The sequence below is a fragment of the Maniola jurtina genome, chromosome 1, assembly GCF_905333055.1.
Source record: "Maniola jurtina chromosome 1, ilManJurt1.1, whole genome shotgun sequence".
Lineage (NCBI taxonomy): Eukaryota > Metazoa > Arthropoda > Insecta > Lepidoptera > Nymphalidae > Maniola > Maniola jurtina.
Genome location: NC_060029.1, coordinates 819,820 through 845,298, shown reverse-complemented (window position 1 = coordinate 845,298; position 25,479 = coordinate 819,820). Strand labels below are relative to the sequence as shown.

The 25,479-nt window shown below is 37.7% G+C and overlaps 2 protein-coding genes across 5 annotated transcripts in view; one reads left to right on the top strand and one right to left on the bottom strand.

Moving 5' to 3' along the window:
• LOC123869220 (long-chain-fatty-acid--CoA ligase 4) overlaps positions 1-25,479 on the top strand; it is a 63,883-nt gene that overhangs the window by 13,726 nt on the left and 24,678 nt on the right. For 3 of the 4 annotated variants that reach the window (XR_006796842.1, XM_045912042.1, XM_045912060.1), the window contains exon 2: positions 18,361-18,400. Coding sequence is in view for 3 of the 4 variants with exons in the window: in XM_045912042.1 (XP_045767998.1) it covers positions 18,378-18,400 (23 nt within the window). In the remaining variant the exon portion in view is untranslated. Of the gene's footprint in view, positions 1-18,360; positions 18,401-19,291; positions 19,455-25,479 lie in introns of those variants that run through there. The other variant, XM_045912050.1, reaches the window with a different exon arrangement.
• LOC123869238 lies at positions 22,419-24,959 on the bottom strand. The gene is made up of 2 exons (XM_045912078.1): positions 24,758-24,959; positions 22,419-23,845 (listed from the first exon to the last, which is right to left on the bottom strand). Exons 1-2 carry the CDS (start codon positions 24,953-24,955, stop codon positions 23,081-23,083), a joined length of 963 nt encoding a protein of 320 aa, XP_045768034.1. The 5' UTR covers positions 24,956-24,959; the 3' UTR covers positions 22,419-23,080.

Sequence of the window (25,479 nt, the reverse complement as noted above, 5' to 3'; positions counted from 1 at the left end):
ATTTTTTATTTACACTTGTTTTGTTACATTTAAAAGGAATAGCAGCGTTTTCGATGACAGCTCTCGGAGCAAGAAACACAATAACCTTCGAGAAATAATTTTCAGGTGCGGTCATTTTTTTCGTATTGTGACGGTATTGAGCATTGACAATATTTGTTTTATGACAGTTTTCCTGTATCTAGATGCTTGAGAGAGTTTTCAGATGTAAACGGGATTTAGAAAACCTTATCATTTCACATGGGCGTATTGGCGGAAAATCTAGTAAGTTGTGTAAGGTAAAAAAATAATCTAAATAGGTAGGTAAATCTTCAAAAATATAAAATTAAACCACGAAATATTTTACGTCTTTTCGTAAAATATGTAAAATTCTGACGTGGCCTTACGGGTATAGTGACTTTGTAGATAGGTGTTATGTTTGATTATTTCCAAGTTTTAAATATGAATCAGAGGTCGCTCGGGTCGTTAACTTCCATGTCTCGTATGCAAATACGCATAATATTTATGTTAAGTTTGAGTGGGGAAGTACCTACATGTATATACAATAAATATATGTATTATGGTTATAAATAACCCTAACTGCGGAAGCGTAGGTGGTTAAATTTTTATTGATAGTCGCAAAAATTTATCCTTCATCTTAATAGGACTGAACTAAGCAAAAAATTTGAGAAGGGTAGATTTATTCAATATAAAAACTAGTGAAAAATTAATTATCATTTCCGATTAAAATATCCAGATATTTGGAGCAATTAAGTTGGAGGTTCCTCTGGTACTGCAAATGTTCATGGGCGGCGGTAATCACTTAATATCAGGTGACCCGACTGCTCGTTTGCTCGCTATTTTTGCAAAAAAAGAAAATTCTAGCTCTCAGGTCTATGTCTAGCAGTGGGATACATGTAGGCTGATGCATTACCGCGAAATAAGTCAAAAATCATTAGTGGTAGGTATTTTATAAACGCAATCAAGCATTAATATGTGCAGGAATTAGAGCACGTGTATGTAATGTGTATGCGCCATCAAGCGTGCAGTTTGTAATGGATTTCTGTTCGTCGTTGTTTAGTTAACTAGTATTCAATTTGCTGGTTGCTTTTGCTATCGTAAAAACAAATTTCATCCTCACCAACTGGGTGCCTTGTTTTCTTCCACTTGTCGTTATTCCAGGTATTTTCTGCTAAGTAGATACCTGCAAATTGTTGTACCAGCTTCCATTTGCTGTGTTTACTCAAAACTACAATTTATTGAAGGTGCGAAATATACGAATTTAAATAAATTTTTAAAAAGCTGGTAACTAACTGGTGCTGCAAATGTTTATGGACAATAGTAATCAAATTAACATTCGGGGAAAAAACATGTCGATGATATGATGATGTTAAATGATTTGTGGTCTTATATCACCCTTAAGGGTTTTGCATATCCTGGCGTTAGCATTTGCAATCTGAAGTTGCAACATGGTGGTCTGCGCAGGTACAACCAAGGACTCCAGCATATTATTATGCTTTCATACATTGCAGAGTCATACGCCTCTTGTCCAGATTAGGCTACTTAATAGTTATTCCATTCCATCAGCCTGATGCGTCCTCTGCTGGACATAGGCCTTTCCAAGAGTGCGCAACCAAACAGGTCGTCGACACTATAGGTAGGTATTAAATATAATTTATAGGAATTCATACATTGATGAATTTATAGAAATATTCAGAAGCCTCCCCTGCGAACTATTTTGGACTAAAAAAATTATATTATTATGCTCTGTTATTTCGTGACACTTCAACGACACAAAAAAGTTAGAACAGGATTTGCCACGATTTGGAGTGTTGATTCAACGGTTATTGTTCCGGCCGTTGTTTCGGTCAACGATCTTATAGCGAAAAGCTCCGACTAACATAGAACATAACACTAAGAAACTTTCGCTTAGCTGTTGGGTCAAATGCCGCATAGAAAAAGCGGTACTTCATGAGACGGGGTATAGTTGTGCGGAGGCTCTTCACTCTGGAGCCCTGACCAACGGCAAACTTAGGCAGGTTCAAGAGTAATACCGCCAATCCGTTGTAAGTTCGTTATTTATCTTTTGTATCTAAACATTTTACCCGCTCTCACTAGTCATTAATTATCCTCTGTAAAGTGATTGCCTGGCAGAGATCGCTTCAAGGCGATAAGGCCACCAAATTGTACTACTTACAATTTTTTTTTAATTAATGTGTTTCCTTTTATGATGGTGTATAATAAACCATATTTCAAATTTCAATTTTAAAAAGTATGAGTGCTATAAATACATAAATGGGATTTTTTGAAAATAACAACCTATCGATGCCTTATACGATCGAGGATGTTAAATCCTTAACCTTCGAAAGGAAATGATATCCAGTATGAGGTTTTACTTACTGGTTTACCCTAAAAGGATTCTAGAGGTCAAACATCTTGAGCTCGCTAAAGGTCATTTTGAGATAAGGTCATCGAATGTTAAACTTTTATAGCCGTATCGTCCACAAAACCGTGGTAATCCATCTTTAGCACAAAAACTTACTAACAACTAAACTTGCATAAAGGATCGCTTGAAATAAGACCAAGTGTCACTTTTGCGCTTGGACCTTAAATAATTCTACTATCTAACGTTGTTCAGAATACCTACTTTAAAAGAAATCTTACCATTTATTACCATACATTTAACAGTAAAAATTTCATTTTCATAAAACATTATACTGTTTCAAAATTCAAAATTAATAATGCATTAACTCAAAATGTCTCTTTAAATTCTTGAGAAGAAATGTCACTATTGCTTACAAAAAATTCTTATCAGAGGGCACGAGAGTGCCCCTGCCATTGACATTGCCCAACAGCAACAATTTCTCTGCTGCAATAAGAAATAAGAGATAATAGTCCAATTATAACAGTTAAAAACATGTAGTTTCTAACACATTTATTACTGTTTATATTGACAAAGCACAAAGTACTTAGACTAAACATCAATTATTTGATAAGAGTAACTTATGACCGTTTATAAGTTATGTCATCTCTCAATTAACTATATTACACTATATGATACTAGTTTATGCTCGTGACTTCGTCCTTTTGGGATTTTAAATATCCTGGGAGATTTTTTAATTTTTCCGGCATAATAAGTAGCATATGCCTGTCCCTGGGATGTAAGCTAATTTTGTAACAAATTTTGTCAAAATCAGTTAAAGCAGACGAGACGTGAAAAGTTAACAAACAGACTGAAAGACACTCGCAAGTATAATAAGTAGGTATTACTAGATGATGCCTGCGAGTTCGTTCGTCCGCGTAGATTTAGGTTTTTAAAAATCCCATGCGAACTCTTTGATTTTCAGGAATAATAAAAAGTAGCCTATGTCACTCTCCAGGTCTTTAGCTACACCTATGCAAAAAATCACGACGATCCGTTGTTTCGTAGCGACGTGATTGAAAGACAAAACAACGAACCAATAAAGCAACAAACAAACGCCCTTGCGCAATTATAATATGGGTAGTGAAGTTTAGATTATTACATAAGACATAAGACTGTGACAATCTATAAATATTTATAAGAAACTATCTTATTATTAACGTCTCCGCAACCAACTTAAGATTTAGCGCGTAGGTTTACTCTAAACATAGATCACCAGTCCTCACTAAGAAATAATTTCCAATTTCCATCCGAGCGAAGCCAGGCGAATCAGCTAGTCAATTGTATTATCAGTAACTGCATAGGATATGCTCGCGTCCACAGGTCACAGGTTATCGGGCGTTTATAGGTGATGAATTGGACTTTATCGCCTTATCAGTTCCGATAACCCGCTACCCAAGGGTTCAAAGATTCAACGGTCGAGTGGAGGATACTAACTGATAAATAGCAAACATGTTTTCTAAAGTGGGCAGAAATTGGTTTTAAAATAGATCTGTTTTAATTACTGTTACACAACTGTCTCCGAAGATAATGATATCAGATTCATTACATATTAATTACAATTTGTTCGAGTTAGGATACTTTGATATGTGTGTAGAATTTATATGTATATCTACTATACAGCTACTATACGCTTTCTGCCGAAAATAACGCTCCAACTAAAACGTATAGAATTTTAAGATAAAAGGATTTAAAGCAGCTCGTCGTCCTCATAAAGTTTATATCGCTTTTCGTTGTCTATCGAAAATAAGTACCGAATTTTAACTTACAGAATTTTTAGATAGAATTATCTAAAGCATCATATTGTCTTGAGTTACGAGACTTACGACGTCTTTATAAAGAATTAATTATGTATCGCTATTCGTAGCTTATCGAAAATAACGGCTTAACTCAAACTTTTGAGACGGGACAACGTTTTCATTTTCAAGAAATCGAATATAAACTACTCAAAACAAAATAGGGCCCACCACGAGTTAATCTCGAATTTTGTTTATAAATATGCGGTATGTCAATCATAAGCAAAGTTATGCATTCTAACATCAAGTAGGCTTGTTTATGAATCCTTAACGATATTTTAAGCAATAACTCACACGTTATCGTTAAGTGGACAGCCAAAAAAATGCAAGTGCTTGAAATTTACCCCTATGCATAGATTCAGTCGCTTGTTTTCCTAGTGTCATTTACAAGTTTGCTGTTGAATATCACTGTGTTTATTTGATTTCGTACTAGTCCCGATTACAATGCCTGGTTTTCGTCATCATATGGATATGGAAACTGCAACTAGAGCGGTAGTTTTGCTTCAGGAGGGAATGTCTCAGAGGTCTGTAGCAATACGACTCGGTGTGTCACGACGCGCTATCAGAAATGTATGGGAACGTTTTCAAGAGACAGGCAGTGTATCAAGAAGACGTGGATCAGGAAGAGTTCGAGCCACAACTGCTCAGGAAGACCGTTATATCCATCTAACTGCACGTCGGGATCGCACGGTAACTGCCCGGACGTTACAAAATCGGTTACTGACGTCAACTGGAACCCGAGTTAGTGACCAAACTATCCGGAATCGACTCCACGAAGAAGAACAATTTTCCCCAATGCGTTTGGTCCGCCTTAAACTAACAAGGGCTCATCGTGCAGCACGGTTAAGATTTGCTCGTGAGTATGCGGCCTGGACCATGACTAATTGGAGGTCTGTACTCTTTACTGTCGAGAGTAAAGTTAAATTTCACAGTGATGATAGACGTGTACGCGTGTAGAGAAGAGAAGGCGAACGATTTTCCGATCCTTGCATCTACGCAACAGATCGTTGGGGGGTCCAAGTGTGATGGTATGGGGCGGAATATGCTTGACTGGCAAAACAGAGCTGGTAATTCTGAATGAGGGAACAGTAACCGCTGCCAGTTATGTCGAACGTGTGATCCAACCCCATGTCATCCCCTTTTCACAAAGAGTGGGTGAAAGTTTTGTTTTAATGCAAGACAACGCACGCGCACATACGGCTCGTATCACACAAAGAGCACTCTCGGACGCCAATATAACGGTTTTGCTCTGGCCTGCGATGAGTCCCGACCTCAATCCAATTGAACATTTATGGGATCAATCGAAGAGAAGCCTCAAAGGGAGATTTAGTGACATCAACAGTCAAGAAGAGCTCATAAGAGCTTTAAAAGTCTGTTGGGAGCAGATACCCCAGCAAAATGTGGTTCACTTGATTGAAAGTGTGCCAAACAGGCTCCAAGAGTGTATACGGAGTAGAGGAGGCCCTACTCGCTATTAAACTTACAGCAGTTTTAGCAGTTAGTGGAAAACGTGACAAAAACCAGAACTAAGTTAAACTTTTACATTTCTTGTTTATGTGTTATTTTTGTTTGTGTGTTATTTAAGTAAACAAAATAAACTGTTTTTGCAATTAATTATGTTTACACAATTTAAGAATCTTTACGTCAACATACCTTATTAAAAAAAAGATCATAATTTTATGCATTTACTAGTTACAGTCAAAAAATGTGGTGGGCCCTATTTTGTTTTGAGTAGTTTAGGTAAACAAAAGTGACACTTTTTGACAAATATTTCTTAAAAGCATTTCAAGCACCACAGTCCACGATCCACAAGGCTTTAAACTTTACCTGTTTCTGGAATAATGTTTACAATTTCAGCAAGTTGATTCACTTGCATGGGACAAGATAACATCGTATTGGACAATCTTGATACTTGAAAACAAACTACAATTAAGTAATTCGCATTTATTTCAATTAAGTTCGTTACACTTAGCACATCGTAGAAGTAAGGTGATCTCGGTACTAATTGGATACAAGACAGCGTTTGACCTTCAGCACCGGCGGAATTACGTGCAGTCTCACGAGTCTGCCAGGAACAATGAGTGTGACGAATTAACATTATTATCGTGCAAATACCTACGTAGTAGGTACATATTATAATGACAAAGAAAATAGTGCTTTTGCTCCTAAATTATAATCTTTTTTTTTAATTTGTACCAAAAAGTTGTAGCAATAAAGAGAATAATCTTCTTCCGGTACTTATCTCTCGCTACGTGCGCGTGGGGTCGACGCAATTGTCTTCTTCTTCCACTCGCTTCACTCATCCGTCGACGCATTAGCCAGCCCTTTTACTTGCTATTTTACGTAATCCATTCACCTTTTCTTTGGTCTTCCTCTCCTCTTGTGTCCTTCTATATGCATATTTATTTTGTTTCTAAAATATAAAATAAAATACCTAGTTTGTTGTTCAGAAAAAAGAATATCAGATTAGTCGTTGCCAACTGAAAGACATCCAATGCTGGATATAGCGTCTGTTGTACGAACTTCCCCATGCTATGCCGCCTGAGTCAGACATGTATACTTGCAGCTCGGTTGATGTCGTCTGTCCACGTAGTAGGGAATCTGCCAACGCTGCGCTTGCCAGTGCGAGGTCGCCATTCCAGCACCTTGGGACCCCAACGGATCTCCTGTCTCCAGATTAGGTCAGAATATCAGTTTTATTTACTTCTCTGATCTAATTCCAATATAAACAATAACGTCTTATGTCTGAAACCCGATTCCAATGTCTAAGTGCTTTTATAATTCCAATATAAACAATAACGTCTTACATTCCAATGTCTAAGTGGCTTTATCACGGTCGTAAGTTGGGTTATTTTGGATTTATAGTTCCTTCACAATACACTAGTTATTTGGTGTTAAGAAACATAGTATGACGAAAAATGTTATGCTCTAAGAGTTAAATAATTTTTAAGCCACAAAATGTGATAATCAGTACTTAGCTACTTATGAAAAATAAATAACATTCTGTACTTGACCCAGTAAAATAGAAAAAGGCGATAAACCGAATAGTTTCCTTAACAGGGCTCTCTCCGTCACTCGTTTCATACAATCGTAGTTCTCTGTCTGTAGTGTCTGTAGTGTTTTAGATTTTTCTAAAAATATGTAGTTTTAAAATTACAGGGGCTCAAAGATTTGTATGAAATTTTTTAAGACCGCGTAACTTTGAAACCGAATATTTTAACAGAAATCTGGAAAACCACAGACATAGATATTAGTTTCTAGAATATGTCTGCAAAATTTCATAGACTTTGGTTGCTTAATATTCAAATGAAATTGGAACTACGATTGTATGAAACGAGTGACGGAGAGAGCCCTCTTAACAATCCGTGCGACCTACATAGTTACATGTAGGTACCTACCTAATGTGTTGTCAAAGTCCAACCACAAGTCATCATCTCGTCTAATTGATCCAATTCATTATATTATCATCACATACCAAATATTTGAGACATTTTCATTCCTCATTGAAATACTTGAACCATTTTGAACCCTTTAATTACACTGCCCTCATATTTTTTCATTACGATACTTCATACTTACATCGTGGCAGCAGAAAAGCAGCTAAAAATGTTTCAATACTAAAAAACTGGTCAAGTATGAGGCACACTTGCATGCGAAAGGTTCCGTACCATCTTACGAGTGCAATAAAATCATAGCGGTGATTTTGGCAATAGAAATACACATTCTGTGAAATTTCAACCCTCTACCCATTACGGTTCAAGAGATACAGCCCACTGACAGACAGACGGACGGATAGCGGAGGCTTTATAATAGGGTCCCGTAGGCAGCCTTCGGGTATGGAATCCTCAAAAGGTTTAACATAAGTTAATGCGAAAAAGAAGACAAACTTTCTACTACAGTGGGAGCGAGAAAATATTCCTTTGCCTTTGGGCGGGAACCGGTGATGTTCTCGCTGGCACCCTTGGGTACGGAACCCTAAAAAGCATTGCGAGCGGCTCTTGTGGCAGCGTTATCAGCTTTTTGCTGTATGAAATTGGAGAATTTGCCAAATCTATGACTAACTGAATAGTATCGACTAATTGTGCTTACGTCTCGTTTACAGTGTTGATGGATCGTATTATATGTTGGTGGCGTGACACTATGACATAGTGTCGATATCGTAATAACTAAAGCAGGCTACTCACATACCCGCCGCAAGGGCAATATATCGCACGGGGACCTTCAGGCCCAAAATGTTGCATTCTTATATCTAATGTTGAATTTGTAAAATGTTAAGTCCTATAATGTTGAATTTGGAAAGTGTTGAATTTTGGAATTGCGAAATGTTGAATCCCAAAATGTTGAATTTCAATTCCCAAAATGTCGTGCAAATGAAAATATCGTGTATGGTGGTTATTGAAGTTGGATTTTTTTTTGTTTTTTTTTTTTTTACTGTCATGCAGGATATTCCGTACCCCTTCCAGCATAGCCTACTTCCATCTTAGACTGCATCGTCATTTACCACCACGGTAGATACCAGTCAAGAGCTAACTTGTATCTGAATAAAAAATTAAAAAATACTAGATAGTAGGTATATGCCTAGTTTAATTATTATAACAAAGCTGACTAGGCAAACTGCTGGCATGACTCGTGGCTCCAATTTCATTTCATGACATTTGATGTCAAGGTCGGGCATCTAAGAACGTCGTAGAACCAACAAAACGACGAAAACTTGCCTTTTCTGACATGATGGATGGCGTTGGTGATTTCCGATATTCCCCCATTATTTATATTATAAGCGTGACACATCTCTGTACTTGTTTGCTTGCTTTCTTTCTTTCTTCGCCGCCTGGGTCAATATTCGCACTTTAGACTGTTGTAAAATACCTAAGTAGATACTAGATAATGCCCGCGACTTTGTCCGCATGGATATCTAACTTGAGTTTGAAGAACAAAAGGTTGCTTCTTATATTATACAAGTCGATGCCCGCGACTTCGCGTGGATTTATGTCCCTAAAACCCGTGGGAACTCTTTGATTTTCCGGGAGGGAAAGTAACCTATGTCAATCTCCAGGTCTTTAACCTATATCAATGTAAAAAATCACGTCGATTCGTTGCTCCGTTGCCACGTGATTGAAGGACAAACCAATAAACCAACAAACAAACACACTTTTGCATTTATAACATGGCTAGTGATAAAGATGCCTTTAGGTACAGTCAGTTACAAAGCTACGTTTGCACCCGCCTATAGCAGTCGTTTGTACTAGAGGTAGCTTTGTTGCTGACTGTACCTACTATTGACTGAATAAGTTTGAACGACTGAAAGTAAAATTATGCCGTAAATAAATTACACGGCAAAAGGCGTGCAGATACGAGCAGAACATGATTTTGGAACGAGGCCAATGAAGAGCATTATTGAAATAACGAGAATCGACTGATTCACCCGCACTACCCGCTCGAAATGAACAAAAGAATTATCGGATTGTTTCATTGTAATCGCTAAAGAAACTTACTTACCACATACTTTATTTGTGTGGTACTACCACGTACTACGTCGAACTGCCCCTATATTATGCAAACAAAGTAACTATGTACCTAGGTACGGACTATCGCAACTTACTTTGCACACGCTTTCCTCAAAAAGAAAAACGGAACCCTTATAGGATCACTTTGTTGTCTGTCTGTCCGTCTGTCGTGTCTGACAAGAAAACCTATAGAGTACTTCCCGTTGACCTAGAGTCATGGACAGGTAGGTAGGTCTTATAGCACAAGTAAAGGAATAAATCTGAAAACTGTGAATTTGTGGTTCCATCATTAAAAAAAAATGTTCATGAACAAATAATTTGTATTTTCAAAGTAAGATAACTATACCCAGTGGGGTATCATACGAAAGGGCTTTACTCGTACATTCTAACATAGATTTTTATTTATTTTCATGTATTCATTTATCGTGCAAAATGTCGGAAAAACCCCAAGTACGGAACCCTCGGTGCGCGAGTCTGGCTCGAAAATTTGCAGATGCGTGGCGTGTGCCCGATCGAATCCTTGACCTCGCGAATAGGAAGCGGTCGTCTTAACCACTAGGCTATCACGGCTATCGAGGCTTGTTAACACAAAGCTGGAATTCCTAAACAAAGTCCAAGTATATACATACCATGTACTGATTCACCTCGTGTGACACGCAGCCCACGACACTGATTGCCGGATGAATGGCGGTGTTTTATCAATAGAGTACAAACACTTGCTCCACTTGGGTGCAAAGTCCGTGTTTTCGTTTCAAGATCGCCTGTTCCGTGTACTCATCAGGGTTGACAACCGAGACAAAAAACAAACACTAAATTATGTGCTTATGTACAAGTAAATGAAGTTATGATAACCTAAAACTAAATTTTTGAAGCTATAACTTTAACGAGGCAAGATACCCAGAACGCTGCATTACCTCTCTGAATACTTAGCCAGTCAAATTTTTTATCTCAAACCGCCATCAAAAACAAATAAAGATAGTAGTAGTAAATAGTTCCTTGGCTTTCAGATGTCAGAACCACATTTCATCATAATATCATAGTTTACCCTATAATCTATACTAATAAATAAAATTGGAGTGTCTGTCTGTAATTTCGAAATAACTACCTCATATTAAGCTCATATGGTTATTTGAACGATACCATAACTGAATCACACGTTTTTAAAATTTTTGTCTGTCTGTCTGTCTGTCTGTCTGTCTGTCTGTCTGTTTGAAAAGGCTAATCTTTGGAACGGCTGAACCGATTTTGACGGGACTTTCACAGGCAAGTAGAGGATTGACCAGGGCGTAAAATAGGCTACTTTTTTAACCGACTTTTAAAAAGGGAGTTGTGTTGTTCTACCTATGTACACCGAAATCTCCGAGATTTCTGAACCGATTTGCGTCATTTCTTTTTTAATCGATAGTGGAACTTTGCGACATTGTTTCATAAAAAATTTGGAGTCCAACTCCTCAACCCTGATGCTGCAGGGGATCTGACCAATCCACGCGGGCGAAGCTGCGGGCATCAGCTAGTAATTAGATAAACCTTGTTGATGACCAGTGAATTTAGATTTTTAGTTTACGTTATCCTTTCTTAGCGGGAGTCTACGTTATAAATGAACCTTTTTTTTAAATTACAAGATGGAAGAACAATCGTGCGTTATGGAAGGCAATGATGCGGTCTGGGTTGCAGAGCGCTTGCCTAAAAAATGCCTATGTAATCTTGCCTTGCAGCTGCTCAAGTTATACGTAGAAAACACTGATGCCAGAACAGGGGTTCAATCTCTCAAGTTTCTAGACTTGGTTTATCAACGTGGAGTAAGCTGTCCGCCAGTTTCTTCTTTTATTTAAAGACAAAGCAAACATTTCAAGAGTTACCAAGTGCCAACCCTAATAACCACCGGGCGGGCCCGTGCATCCGCGACGCGACAATTGCCTTAGTGGACTTCGGACCACATTGTCTGTAACTCCGCTGACTTGACTACCATCGGGTTACGTGTACTCTGTCATCGGAGTCGGGCTAATTCCATGAGGCGTTCCTGAGCAACGCTGACCCGTCAGCGCTGACTAGGGACAACGCTGAACTACGCGGCACATGCATTAGAATAACGCTGACAAATTGCGCTGGGATTTTCAAATTCTAAATGAAAGCCAACAAACTAATTTGAGATTCGTTTTAAACCTTCCTTTTGAGTTAGCATAGTAAAATTTCAATGTATTAAAAATAAGGTATCTAATGAGCTTGATGGCTTTCATTCAGTGATGTTCACTGAGTCAGCGAATAACCTCCTCTGGGTAGGTTTTAGCGAACATCGGATTACAGTGTCAGGTGAGTATTATCATTGAAGTCAGCAATTATGCAACAGTCTTATTATCACACTATCACACTAATATTATAAAGGCGAAAGTTTGTATGTGTGTGTGTGTGTGTGTGTGTGTGTGTGTGTGTGTGTGTGTGTGTGTGTGTGTGTGTGTGTGTGTGTGTGTGTGTGTGTGTGTGTGTATGTTTGTTACTCCTTCACGCAAAAACTACTGGACGGATTTGGCTGAAATTCGGAATGGAGATAGATAATATCCTGGATTAGCACATAGGCTACTTTTTATCCCGGAAAACCAAAGAGTTCCCACGGGATTTTGAAAAACCTAAATCCACGCGGACGAAGTCGCGGGCGTCAGCTAGTTATACAATATAATTGCATGATATCTATTACTATGCAGGTATGATTATTATCGCTGGAAAATTATGGCTAGGTCATACTTTTTTTTTCATACTTTAGATTACTTACGCAGTTTTTTTTTCTATAATTAAATTAGATACATATTACAAAGTTTGCACTTGTTTCAATACTCATATAGGCGTATTTTATGGTCATGGTCATTTCCATTATAATTTCGTGTGTGACGTCACTCGATCTTCGCTAATTACCACGGACGTGTTACAATTTAAACCAGTTACAGGCTCCATTATTAATTGAGACTTATCAGACTCATTACAGAAGTGTCGTGCTCGTGCGTTTAACGGAATTAATATTTGCTAGGTTTTTGAAGTTATATCAGTAGCTATATACATTTTACGTGCAATACTTACTTAGTTTCGATTATACTGTTTGTGCCGATAAAAAAAAAATGATGACTAAGTTTGTGTTATCGACAAAAAAAAATCTGATAAATAAACCTCTAAATTAAATCATACTAGGTAATAGGTTAGCGTGCAGACCAAATATTATGTGCTACAAATGCCGTAGTGGTAAATTCGTCCTTAAACTTCATCGTTACAGTGAAGCACGAAACTTCTGTTTCTAAAGCGCTTCCTTTAATTTTGGCTAGCTTAGCTCTGTCCATCCACATGCGTCTTTAGCGGTCTAGACCTCTCTTGCCTATAATTCATCCTTCTAACACTAATCTTGGGAATGAGAATTGGCTTCGCCTTTGTAAGTATCCAAAGCATAGTGGTGGACAAAGCCATGAGTTATTTTTTCACTCTAAATGACTTTTGATTGTCCATCGTTCAACAGAGGCTATTATGTTTTTGGTTATCCGTGTTTTTTGTTAGATTTCCTCTCATTCTTACATCGTCATGTTGGTGTGACGTCTGAGGTTTTTACCTTTAACTCCTTATACTGCGTTATAATTACAAAGCTCGGAAGTCGGAGCGGTTATTCGTTACGAGGCAAAGTTCCACCGGCGAACGTGACTTTACACTAGTGCCTTCGCAATTATGATTTACTAGATGATGCCTGCGACTTCGTCCGCGTGGATTTAGGTTTTTAAAAATCCCGTGGGAACCCTTTGATTTTCTGGGATAAAAAGTAGCCTATGTCGATTTTCGGGACGCAAACTACCTTTATACCAAACATATAAATCTGTTCAACGGATGGGCCTTTAAAAATCACGTGGGAAGTCTTTAATTTATCGGGATAAAAAGTATCCTATGTCCATCCCCGGGATGTAAGCTAACTCCGTACCCATCAAAATCGGTTAAACTGTTTGGCCGTGAAAAACTAGCAGACATAGGTATAGACAGACAGACAGACACACCTTCGCATTTCTAATGTTAATATGGATTTTTTGTATTTTCCTGTGTAGGTATGTCTGTTCATAAAATCCAAATGAGTTCGATGTGTCATTTCACCTCTTATCACTTAGGGTGTTTACTCGGTAAATAGAGCTGGGATTTCATTTTTTATTGATCTATGAGGTAAAATCTCAAATCATTTATGATTCAATGTTATAATTGCATGTATACGCATTTAGGCATTTTCCTTTGATAGGTACCTACTCTGTAATATCTGGTGGTTTACTATTGGTGGCAATCATTTTTCTGATTCGATTGGGTACCAAAATTAAGACCAAGATACTTCTTGGTTCTTCTTGGAAAAAATTGCACACATCACTTGCAGACAATTGCATACATAGCGGCTATATTGCAACAATCTTGAACATTTTGTGAAAGGAATAGGGCAAAGTGCAAACTAAACTACATTGTCTAGGGCTAAAATGTTACTCTCTTCACCATGTTCTCCTTGGACTTTATATGTCTTATGTAGGAATTCAAAGAAATTCGTCATGAAACAATTTCTGACTACCCAGTGGGACTAGCATAACTTGTTTATACTTTATAGGTCAAGTTAGTTCAACGGAGTGACATCCTTTGTTCTGCAAGCGCCAAGCTGTACTCCGCCCTTTGCGTATCCAGGTCGTTACACTTGCGAGACATCTCTGTTATCATACATCTGCGTATCTTATCATACTTTCACGAATGTTTGTCTTAAATTGAGAGATTGTCTTAAAATATCTGTTTTAAATGAAATTGTTTATTCAATGTTACAGCTAAATTTTTTTCTATTTAAAGCTAAATTAAAAAATTGCTTTATGTACTCGTAGATCAAGTTTGTTCAATGGAGTAACATCCTTTGTTTTGCAAGCGCCGAGTTGTACTTCGCCCTTTGCGTATCCAGGGCGTTACACTTGTTAGACATCTGTTTATCATACAATTATATCTTTCCTTCCACTTGTACCGATGTTGCTTCATTATTTAAAAAAAAAAACCGTTGACTCTTCTGGGGTTGATTGTTGATTGCTGGCGTGTAGCGTCAGCAATATCAAAAAGGACGATAATAAAAATTGCTGGAAATTTTAGTACTAGTAATATTACCATAAATACTCTATTAAATACTAGAGGTTCTCTGAATGTACTCTACCATAAATGAGGTGTTTTAAGTACACGTGACATTTATTATTATAAAGCAAAGAGGTTATTAAGGCTGAATGCGCATTTTTTTTGAAGTTTCAAAATAGAACAAGACTGTTGGTGTTATTGTGCTGTATAGGTCAATATTTGCTTTCTTGGTAGGTAGTTCTTGACAGTTTTGTTTCTGAATCAGTTCCTTCATATTCAAGTACTTGAGTTTAAATTCAGCCTTTACAATCTAAGGATTTTATTACTTTCTTTATCATTTTTTGATTGTGTCACAATAACAAGTCATATGAAGTGGTTTTTATGTCGGTTTCAAAATTTACAACATCCTCACAAAGCATGTGTTCTTATAATGATTTCAAATCTAGTTTCCGACTGATTACGTTATCAAAAGATAATAATAATTGTCTTATATACGCTATATCTTAAATCTGAAATTGATAAGTGATAACTGATAATTTTATTTGTATGATGGAACAATGACTTCTACCATACAGTATGTTTGATAAATAATTTTACCCAAAAGTGTGTAAACACTTTGCTAGTATATTGTACCTAGTCCGTGTTACGCAAGCGTACGTCTTCACTTTTTAACAGACTTCCAAAAAGGAGGTGGTTCGCAATTCGGCCCATATATTTTTTTAATACGACTGCATAAGCTTTACCTATCTAGAGTTTTATAATCTTTGAATGTATAAAAAAATTGGGGTTAACGTCTCTTGCGCGGATGTTACGAGTATAATAATTTTGCATGTGCTGAACACATTGAACACTTTTAAAAACACATTACATAAAAAACCAGTCAAATGTAAATCGGACTGGCACACAAAGGGTTCCGAACCATCGTGTAAGATTATGTTCTTTTAAATTTTTTAAATTTACATAACCGTCATTTAATAAAAATATATAAATTGTTGTTATAGCAGCAATAGAAATACACATCCTTTGAAAATTTCAACTTTCTACAGCCCGCTAATAGACGTACGGGCGGACAGCGGAGGTTTAGTAGGAAATAGGGTCCCGTTGTCACCGTTTGGGTACGGAACCCGAAAAAAGGAACATCCATTTCTCTGTACCAATATTCCGCTAACACAGTTTAATTTGCTCGCTACTTATTGCCAACATTCCATGCACACCATGCATGCCTATTGCCTATGTACATTTTGGTCTATAATTAGAGCGGGGGCTCGGCGGGGCGTGCGTCGTCTGTGGCTGTGCAGGCAACACGTCTAAACAATCATGGCGTAATGGTGCCATCGACCTACGAGTACGAGTGATGTTTATTTATACTCATGCTCGATTCGTATTCGTATTATAAATACGAAATTGTGTTTGTTTGTTGGGTTGTCCTTCAATCACGCTGCAACGGAGCAAAGTGACTTTTTAACTCCCGACCCAAAAAGAAGGGTGTTATAAGTTTGTCGTGTGATCTGTCTGTGGCATCGTAGCTCCTAAACTAATGAACCGATTTTAATTTAGTTTTGTTGTTTGAAAGAGTGGCTTGATCGAGTGTACTGAGCTATAATCCAAGAAAATCGGTTCAGACGTTTGAAAGTTATCAGCTCTTTTCTAGTTACTGTAACCTTCACTTGTCGGGGGTGTTATAAATTTTTAATTTACACTTGTTGCATGGATATCATCGATAATAATAATCGCTATGTATGATGTAATGATCTTGGGAGAGGCTACTTTTTATTCCGGAAAATCCCAACCCCTCCTTCCACCACCTTTTTATTCCCACGGAATTTTCAATAAAATAAATCCACGCGGATGAAGTCGCAGGCATCAGTTAGTTGATCACACTAATATCACACTTCACACTAATATACGAGTAAAGGCGAAAGTGTGTATGTGTGTATGTTTGTTACTCTTTCACGCAAAAAGTACTGAACGGATTTGGCTGAAATTTAGAAAAGAGATAGATTATACCCTGAATTAATATATAGGCTACCTTTTTTATCCCGAAAAGTTAGAGTCCTACGGGATTTAAAAAAACGTATATCCACGCGAACGAAGTCGCGGTCATCAGCTAGTTAGATATAATGTTGCTTTTATGGACGAGTCATCATGGGTATCGTCATGGTTATCATTTCGATCAAAGTTTAGTGGAATATAATTAATTATCTATACGTACAAAGTGCAGTCCGTGCTAAGCTGATAAAAGAATTAGTGGCTACCTCGTATATTTAGGGCGATGGCTTCATGACAGAGTAGGTATAAAGTAGTAGAATTACTGATTACGGTAAATAACTAGTAATACTTTTATGACCTGAATAGGGCCCCTGTTTAGATTTTAGATATAATATTATGACAGAACTCTATAAAAGATCTGACCGGTTGATCTAAATGGCTAAGGATTTTATTGGCGTCAATAGTATTGATGATTCATTTTCTGATACGAACTGCTTAGATGGAAAACAATTTTACAGCGTTCAAGTTTCCTTCTTTTAAATTAGAGTAAGTAAGTACTAGGTAAAAGAGAATAGACACACTTTGGCCTGCGCACATCACCAACCTGAATCTTATCATTATTTCCAATAGATTTCGTCTAACCTTCTCATTCTGAGAGGAGACCCGTGGCGATGGCGATGATGATGAGGAATGATTGTCGTCAAGCGGAAGCCTATCTTGCATAAATAAAACCGGTCAAGTGAGAGTCAGACTCGCGCACTGAGGTTTCCGTACTCGGGTATTTTTTCCAACATTTTGCACGATAAATCAAAAACTATTATACTTAAAATTAAATAAAAATCTGTTTTAGAATGTACAGGTAAAGCCCTTTCATATGATACCCCACTTGGTATAGTTGTCTTACTTTGAAAATTAAAACACATTTTAATTTTTTTCAAATGATGTAGCCACAAATTCGCGGTTTTCAGATTTATTCCTGTAATTGTGCTATAAGACCTACCTTTCTGCCAAATTTCATGATTCTAGGTCAACGGGAAGTACCCTATAGGTTTCTTGACAGACAGACAAACAGACAACAAAGTCATCCTATAAGGGTCCCGTTTTTCCTATTGAGGTACGGAACCCTAAAAATGGATATTTTTGCAGAACACGTGGCCACTTCGATATTAATATCGATTAGGTAGGTACATTTATCATTGAATCTAAAAAAAATGTGTTTCTGACTAACAAGATATTAATTAATTAATACGAGATACAATCCTATCACCACACAGAAAGTGATTCACTGCTGTTAATGTGAAAATCACGGCGATGTTCGTGAAAAGTGATAAAAACCCGATAATTAATGATTTTTATTATTATTATTTGTGTGATTAATGATAGCAAATAAAATTTGATTTATGCAAACACTTTATTATTTTATGATTATAAGCCGTCATCAACTCATTAAATCCTTTTATTTTTGTGTATCTATCGCTGATGATATATAGCCCTATGATGATTTCTGTGATGTCTATCATTATGTTGTACACTTCGTTTCGAATTTTACTAATATGTGATTATTTTGTTGCAGGTTGAAGGCGAAAAGAAATGTTTATAGACGAGAATGAGACGTAAGTTCCCATCTTTCTTTTTCAAATAAATTTTGAACATCTATGAGTCTAATAAGAATAAAAAAATTAGTAAGTTCAAAACCCAAAGCACAAATTAAAAAAAATATACAAATGATGAAAATATTTCTAAGATGGAAGAGGGGTAAGGAAGGGGGGTATGGCAGTCCCTGATCGTTTTCATACGCGACATCGTCCCGGAACTCTAAATATCTTGGCGGCACGGCTTTGCCGGTAGGGTGGTAACTGAGAACTAACCACGGCTAAAACCTCCAACCAGACTAGAGACATTTGAAATTTTATTAACTCGCAAATGGCCCTCCCGGGAATCAAACCCGTGACATAAGTGGGAGGCACTTATAAGACCACTTATAGCGCTCACCACTGCACCAGAGAGGTCGTCAACAAGGGTTAAGCATCTCAAAAACTAACTCTGTAGGTGTGGCTAGGATTCTTTTTAACCCCCGACCCAAAAAGAGGGGTGATATAAGTTTGACGTGTGTATCTGTGAATCTGTCTGTGGCATCATACGAATGAACCGATTTTAATTTAGTTTTTTTTGTTTGAAAGTGGCTTGATCGAGAGTGTTCTTAGCTGTAATCGAAGAAAATCGGTTCAGCCGTTTGAAAGTTATTAGCTCTTTTCTAGTTACTGTAACCTTCACTTGTCGGGGGTGTTTATAATTTTTTTATTTACACTTGTTCTTTTTTAAGTTATTACGTAACAACGTTCAAAAGATTTCCTAACATTTTCGAACCGGACATCCCGATTCCCGCTCTATGGCAAAGAGGTCGTCCAGTTGATCCGTAATAATTTTGTTTACCCTTAAGTACATCTGATCCTATTTACTATCTGATAGCTTATCAGCGAGTGTATATAACTAATGATAACTACAAATCCTCAGTTATGCCGTGCCACTGTGTGCGATCGGTTCACTATACACTTGGTTAATATAACTGTCTCATCTTTTTAATTTTAATACGCGGTTTGCTAGTGTACTTACTGTGGAGTTCTATTATTAGTGACCTCTGGATATGGGAGTGTATTCTTATAAAATGTAAGTTTTTTTTAAAAAAAAGAAAAGAATATTAGCCATTTTTAATCATGACTAACATTCCCCTTTCCCCTCCAACTAAGCGTTAAGCTTGTGCTAGGAGTGGGTACGACAATAGTGCAACGGCTGGGGTTTGAACCGGCGACCTTTCGGATTTCAGTCCGCTCCTATAACCGTTGAGCTATTGAGGCGTTTATTCTACCTATATCCTCTATCTCATCATCATCATCATCATTATTAACGTCTATAGGTCTCTTGTAAGGACTTACACCACGGTCTGTCGCCGTCTAAATCCCAGCGGCTCCCTTTGGCTCTTGTGTTATAAGCTACTTACCTGCCAAACATGGTTCCATTTAAAGTATAGAATGTACCAGCTATACTCACGTATTTACTCGCGAATGTTTAAACATTCATGGTGCTAGGTCAACGGGAAGTAAAGTACCCTATAGGTTTTCTTGACAGACACGACAGTCTGACAGACAGACAGACAAGAAAGTGATTAAAAGTTCTTTTTCTCTTTTTGAGGTACGGATCCGTAAAAATCAAAGGTTGTGCAACTGTAAATACCTGTATATCAAAAGGTTGATTATGTTAGCGGAATCCTACCGTGTAATCAAGTAGCGTTATCGCGTATTACTTGTTAGTAATTAATTATTACATTCGTAATCACTAGTCAAGTGTTGCAACTTGCAGGCCAGTACGACGTGATCAATATTACTGCTAATCACTTAATTATTGATAAGGATATAGAGTCTAGACAAATTGAGAAATCATAATGGGGTCTTCTCATTTTGAGAGGAGACCCGTGTTCAATTGTGTCCTCTCGATCGAATTTCGGCCACGGAGGCCAATCTCCATAGAGATTAGCCAATTGCGCGGGAGATATTATAGTGCACAAGTGTGTGCGCAAACACAGGTGCACTCTTCATTCCCTCACTCTCATAGCTCGATTGAATAGAAATCCGACATGAATGGGGAGAGTTCAGGCGCAATACCGATGGCCTCTGCAGCTTGGATTGACATGGTGATGAATAGAACCAATGTCTGGAAACGGAACATCCATTACTGGTCATTGTCAAGAACACACCATTAGCTCTGCGTAGACATTCACTAAATGCTGCCAAGTTATTATTATTTATCCGTGAAATGTCTGATTTTTTATAAATTGTCTCCTAAATCTTCCTGGGTTGTTCCCTCATTCTCGAGGAAAATAATATGGTTCCCAATCGACAACACTGTTTGATTTTATGCTGTTACGGCACTTCTGTAATCTATCTAGGTATACATTATGCAGGCATGCGAATAGCGTTGCCGACAGGTATGTGGATCGCTTCCTTTATTTGTTTCTTCCAACCTTCTAATCTATAGCATCTCCAATCGTCTTCATCGTCATCCACCGATGAACGTCCACCAGCTGGACATAGGTCTCTCGTAGGAACTTTTACACGCTACGGTCTTGTATCGTCTAAATTTTGTATTTCTATTTGTATTTCTGCTGATGTTATCAGTGACGCAATTGTCCTACTGGCACGTATCTGCCGCAGCCGCAATGCAATGAGCCATCGATGCTGCGCTGCCATGCCGAACGGTTCTTGCTATGCGACTTTCACTACAACCGCTGAACGGTCAATGTTTACAGGTTTTTAATCGAGACTTTATTTTCATCGATAGGGTTGTCTGGTTGAAGATCTTACTTACCTCTTATTAACTATAGTTAATACTAACTTATGCCCGCGACTTCGTCTGCGTGGACGGCACAAATTTTAAAGCCCTTTTTACCCCCCATAGGTGTCGAATTTTCAAAAATACTCTTTTAGCGGATACCTACGTCATTGTCAGCCCGATCCGTCGAATAGTTTGAGGTGTGTGTTGATAAATCAGCCAGTTAGTCAGCTTTTCCTTTTATAGATTTAGATTTTTTAAATCTGTACTTACTGCCAAGTCCCACTTCAGCGTCGTATACGATGTTAATATTTATTTTGAGTTACTTTCCTCTTTCAGGGTACTATTCACTTTTTTTCATATTCTTTGCCTCCGTTCGTGTTGCAGGGAAAAATAAGAGGAAATATCAGAATTTTCATAACAAATATAGCTACGACTGTATTTAAGTAGTCTGGACGTACTGTGGTAAACTGATATCCTAGACTGAAACATGTTTTGTTGTTAGACAAATTATAGCAAATCCAAGGTTAGCAATTTGTATCGCAGAAGTGGTCCTGCGGATATAATATAGGGCAAAGTCCGTTTTGCAAGGCGATATACCTGCAAGGTCTGTCTGTATAAGCACGTATAATTTTGTGGTATGGAATAGGTAATAGATATAATCATACGTTATTATGTGTGTCAGTGTTTAGATAAATTACTTTAACTTACCTAGCTATGACTGTGTTTACCTGTTTCCGTATAGACTAGCTAGACTGGTTCTGAAGAGCAAGTATGTCTTGCGAACAGCACAGAAAAAGTACAGACACCCTTTGTGGGGCTGAGTATTTGCTTTTACACTTTTACCTATAATGGTTCTGAAAGATTTTTTAATCATTGTCTTAAATCTAAATCGAGTCTATAATACTTTAAATCATGAACTCAGACAGACCTTTTACTAGGTCGAAGCTATTAGGTAAACAATTCATGAATTGATAGACAGACACTTTCGCATTTAAGTATAATATTATGGATGTAATGAAGATCTTAAGCGGTTTGAGCTGTAGGTTAATTTTTTGTCAGTCAGCCAGTGTCTCTTTTTAAATAAGTACAGATTTTTCCCTGCAAAGTAAGGATTCTTATCTTTTATCTAAATTCCTGAGAACCACAAACATGTATGATTTGATTGTAATGAATGAGGCGCTAATCACTGCATTGAAATAATATTAATTCATTATTTGTCGAAATGAAAGCATATCACAGATTAATCGGAAGTTAATCCCAGGTTATGAGTAAACAACTGAATCATACGATGTTATAGCTGATTTACACAGGGTCAGTAGAAAAGTCAGTCGCAGCGCCAATGTCGGCGCCGCGACTGACTTTAACTGTTTACATGAAGTAAGTAGTAGTGGTGCGTTTCTCACGGTGAGCACACGTGTGTGAAGTCAGTGGGAAAAATGAATTCGCGAAAACAACTGAAACGACGATTTAATTATTTGTTGAAAAATTTATCAATTTTGCTGTTGAATGAGTTAATAGAAATGGTAGAAAATGAGACAACTAAAAATAAACGACAATGGGTAAGAAAATGGATTGACGATAGAAACGAAACTGGTGGCTCTGCTTTGTTGCTGAAGCAATTGCGATTTGAAGATCCTGCGGAGTACAAACTGGCTATGAGGATGTCACCACAGAATTTTGACGAATTGCTGTCAATGATATCGAGCTCTATTCAACGACATGATACATTCATGAGAGATGCTTTACCAGCCAAAATTAAACTGGAAATAACGCTGACATTTTTGGCTTCAGGAATGTACTATCGGTTCCTTAGTCACTTTTATCGTGTCTCAAAACCAGCAATTTCTAAACTAATACCAGAAGTGTGTTGGGCAATATATACGGCACTAAAAACACATATTAAGGTAAGAAAATTTTTATTATTAAATTATTAGAAAATTAAGAAATACAACATCAAAATAGTATTAAGAATTTTCATAAGCACGCATAATCGTGTTAACAGCAGTGTTATTTTCACTTTCAGCTTCTTCGTTGATCGTGGTGTTGTAATTCAAACCTGAGGGTGTAATAATAACCTGCCTGGGGTTTACAAATGTGGGGTTCGTTGATCGATCGGAAGGATGAAATCCTAAAGAGCTGTTGCTAGTGGCAGGCTCGGCAACCTCTGGCGGGTAAAATGTTATGGTGTTGTCGCTTGATGCAGTCATTGGGTTGGGCTCCAGGGAGTAAAATCCCATGCTACTTGTGCTGCTTGTTGTAGTTGCTGCCGGACTAGGGATAAAATAGTTAGGGGATGAAGAGTGTGCATTTTCTGTATACTTCTTTTGTTGTATATTAGCCAATCTAGCTTTAGATAATATTTTTTGGATCTCTTCTTGTGCAATAACAGATTGTTCTTCAGACAGTTTTTTTAGTTGAGCCGCCACATGTTTACCGAAAATATCAGCGTCAGACTCTTCTTCAGATGGTGACATTTTAACATCATTTGACACACTTTTTAAGTCCTTTATCATGGCGGCCATCTGAGATATTTTGGAGCGTTTTGATCGCGGAGGCCCAGGTTGATTGGGAGCTATCACAGAATTTCGAACTGGCGTCTGGATGGCTTGAGTTGGCGTTTCAGTAGAATTATCATTATTTTCAGTAGATCTTGATACATTTTCAGCTCCGTCACCAACACCCTCAGCTTCACCCAACTCAGCGTCATCGTTGCTGGTTCCTGAGTTATCCTGTTAATGAGAATAAAATGTTATGTTTAATAAATCATTAGTTGATGATAATACGTATTTAGGTTGTAATTATTTTTTTTTGTTTACAGATTCCAGAACGAGAGGAAGAATGGAAAATTATTGAAGGCGGTTTCAATACCAAGTGGAATTTCCCTTCGTGTTATGGAGCAATCGATGGGAAGCATATTATAATTAAAGCTCCTCCAAATAGTGGAAGTGAATTTTATAATTATAAAAAAACCAATAGTACAGTATTGTTAGCACTTGTAGACCACGACTATTGTTTTTCATATATAGACGTTGGAGCGAATGGAAACGCCTCTGATGGAGGTGTTTTCAAAAATTCCTCATTATATCGTCGGTTGGAAGATGGATTGCTTCCTACAAATGGAGTAATAGTTGGTGATGCAGCATTTCCACTGAAGAATTATTTACTAAAACCCTATCCAGGTACGCAGCTAAGTACTGCCGAGAAAGTCTTTAACTACAGGTTGTCGCGTGCAAGGCGCATAAGTGAAAATGCTTTTGGTATACTGGTTTCTAGATTCCGAGTGTTCGAAAAAGCAATTCCAACCCATGTGGACACAGTTGATGCCATTGTCTGTGCAGCCTGTGCCCTGCATAATTGGTTGCGAAAGCGTTCAAGTTCCTACATAACATCTACTTGTGTAGACAGAGAGGACAATGATGGACAAATAATAGAAGGAACATGGAGATCGGAAATAAATCCACTATCAAGCATTTCAGAACAACAAAGAGGCAACCATTCCATGACTGCTAAAGAAAAAAGAGACCTATATAGGAACTTCTTCATAAGTGCTGGACGTGTGCCATGGCAATTGGATAGAATTCATTAATTTTGTATAGGTACCTAGGATGGAATAAAATAAATAAGTTACAATAAATACTTACCATTGTTTTCCTTTTTACAATAGCATTTTTTATAAAGCCGTCCAGTTCTTGAAACCACTTGACTTTTGGGACATATACGTCCCCACTAGCGCCAGATCTGGTGGATTTTTGTATCTTGTCGAGCTCTAAATAATATGTAGCCCTTATGGCTTTAATTTTATTTTTTACTTCAGTAGAAGTGAGCCCTTGGATTTGCATTTGTTGAGCCATATTTTGTAACGCTGTTGACCGCATTTCTTTATTGCGGTAATTTAGGGATTTAATATCCCAAAGGCACTCGTTTTCGCCATATAATTGCACCAATTTTAAGGTTTCGTCTTCGCTAAGCTTACGCGTCATTTTTATCGCCAGCGAAAAAAACGTGGTCACTCTACAACGCAGCGACAGTGACTAACCACGCACTGGCTTGTCTGTTTACACGGAGTTTATTTGGCTGGCGCGGGGGTGCGCGGGTGGCGGGGGGCGCCAACTGACTTTAAAATATTCGTGTCCGAATATTCAAGTCAGCGCTGACTTCAAGCCACTGTACTGACTTCAAATCAGTTTACACAGGGTTTTTTTCGGGTCAGCACTGACTTGCCTCGAATTTGTAGTCAGTTACTGACCCTGTGTAAATCAGCTCTTACAATCAATTATTTTGCTGGTCAACCCGTTAATAGTAATATTAACGGGTCGACCATACATGGTAACATTGTCAACCCGTTAATATTACTATTAATGAT

Bases quoted from the DNA above. Each gene is read 5' to 3' on its own strand.
- LOC123869238 (XM_045912078.1), bottom strand. From the start codon at position 24,955: ATGCAAATCCAAGGGCTCACTTCTACTGAAGTAAAAAATAAAATTAAA. The intron at 23,846-24,757 runs GTAAGTATTTAT...TCTCATTAACAG, and splicing joins TTGTAAAAAGGAAAACAATG to GATAACTCAGGAACCAGCAA.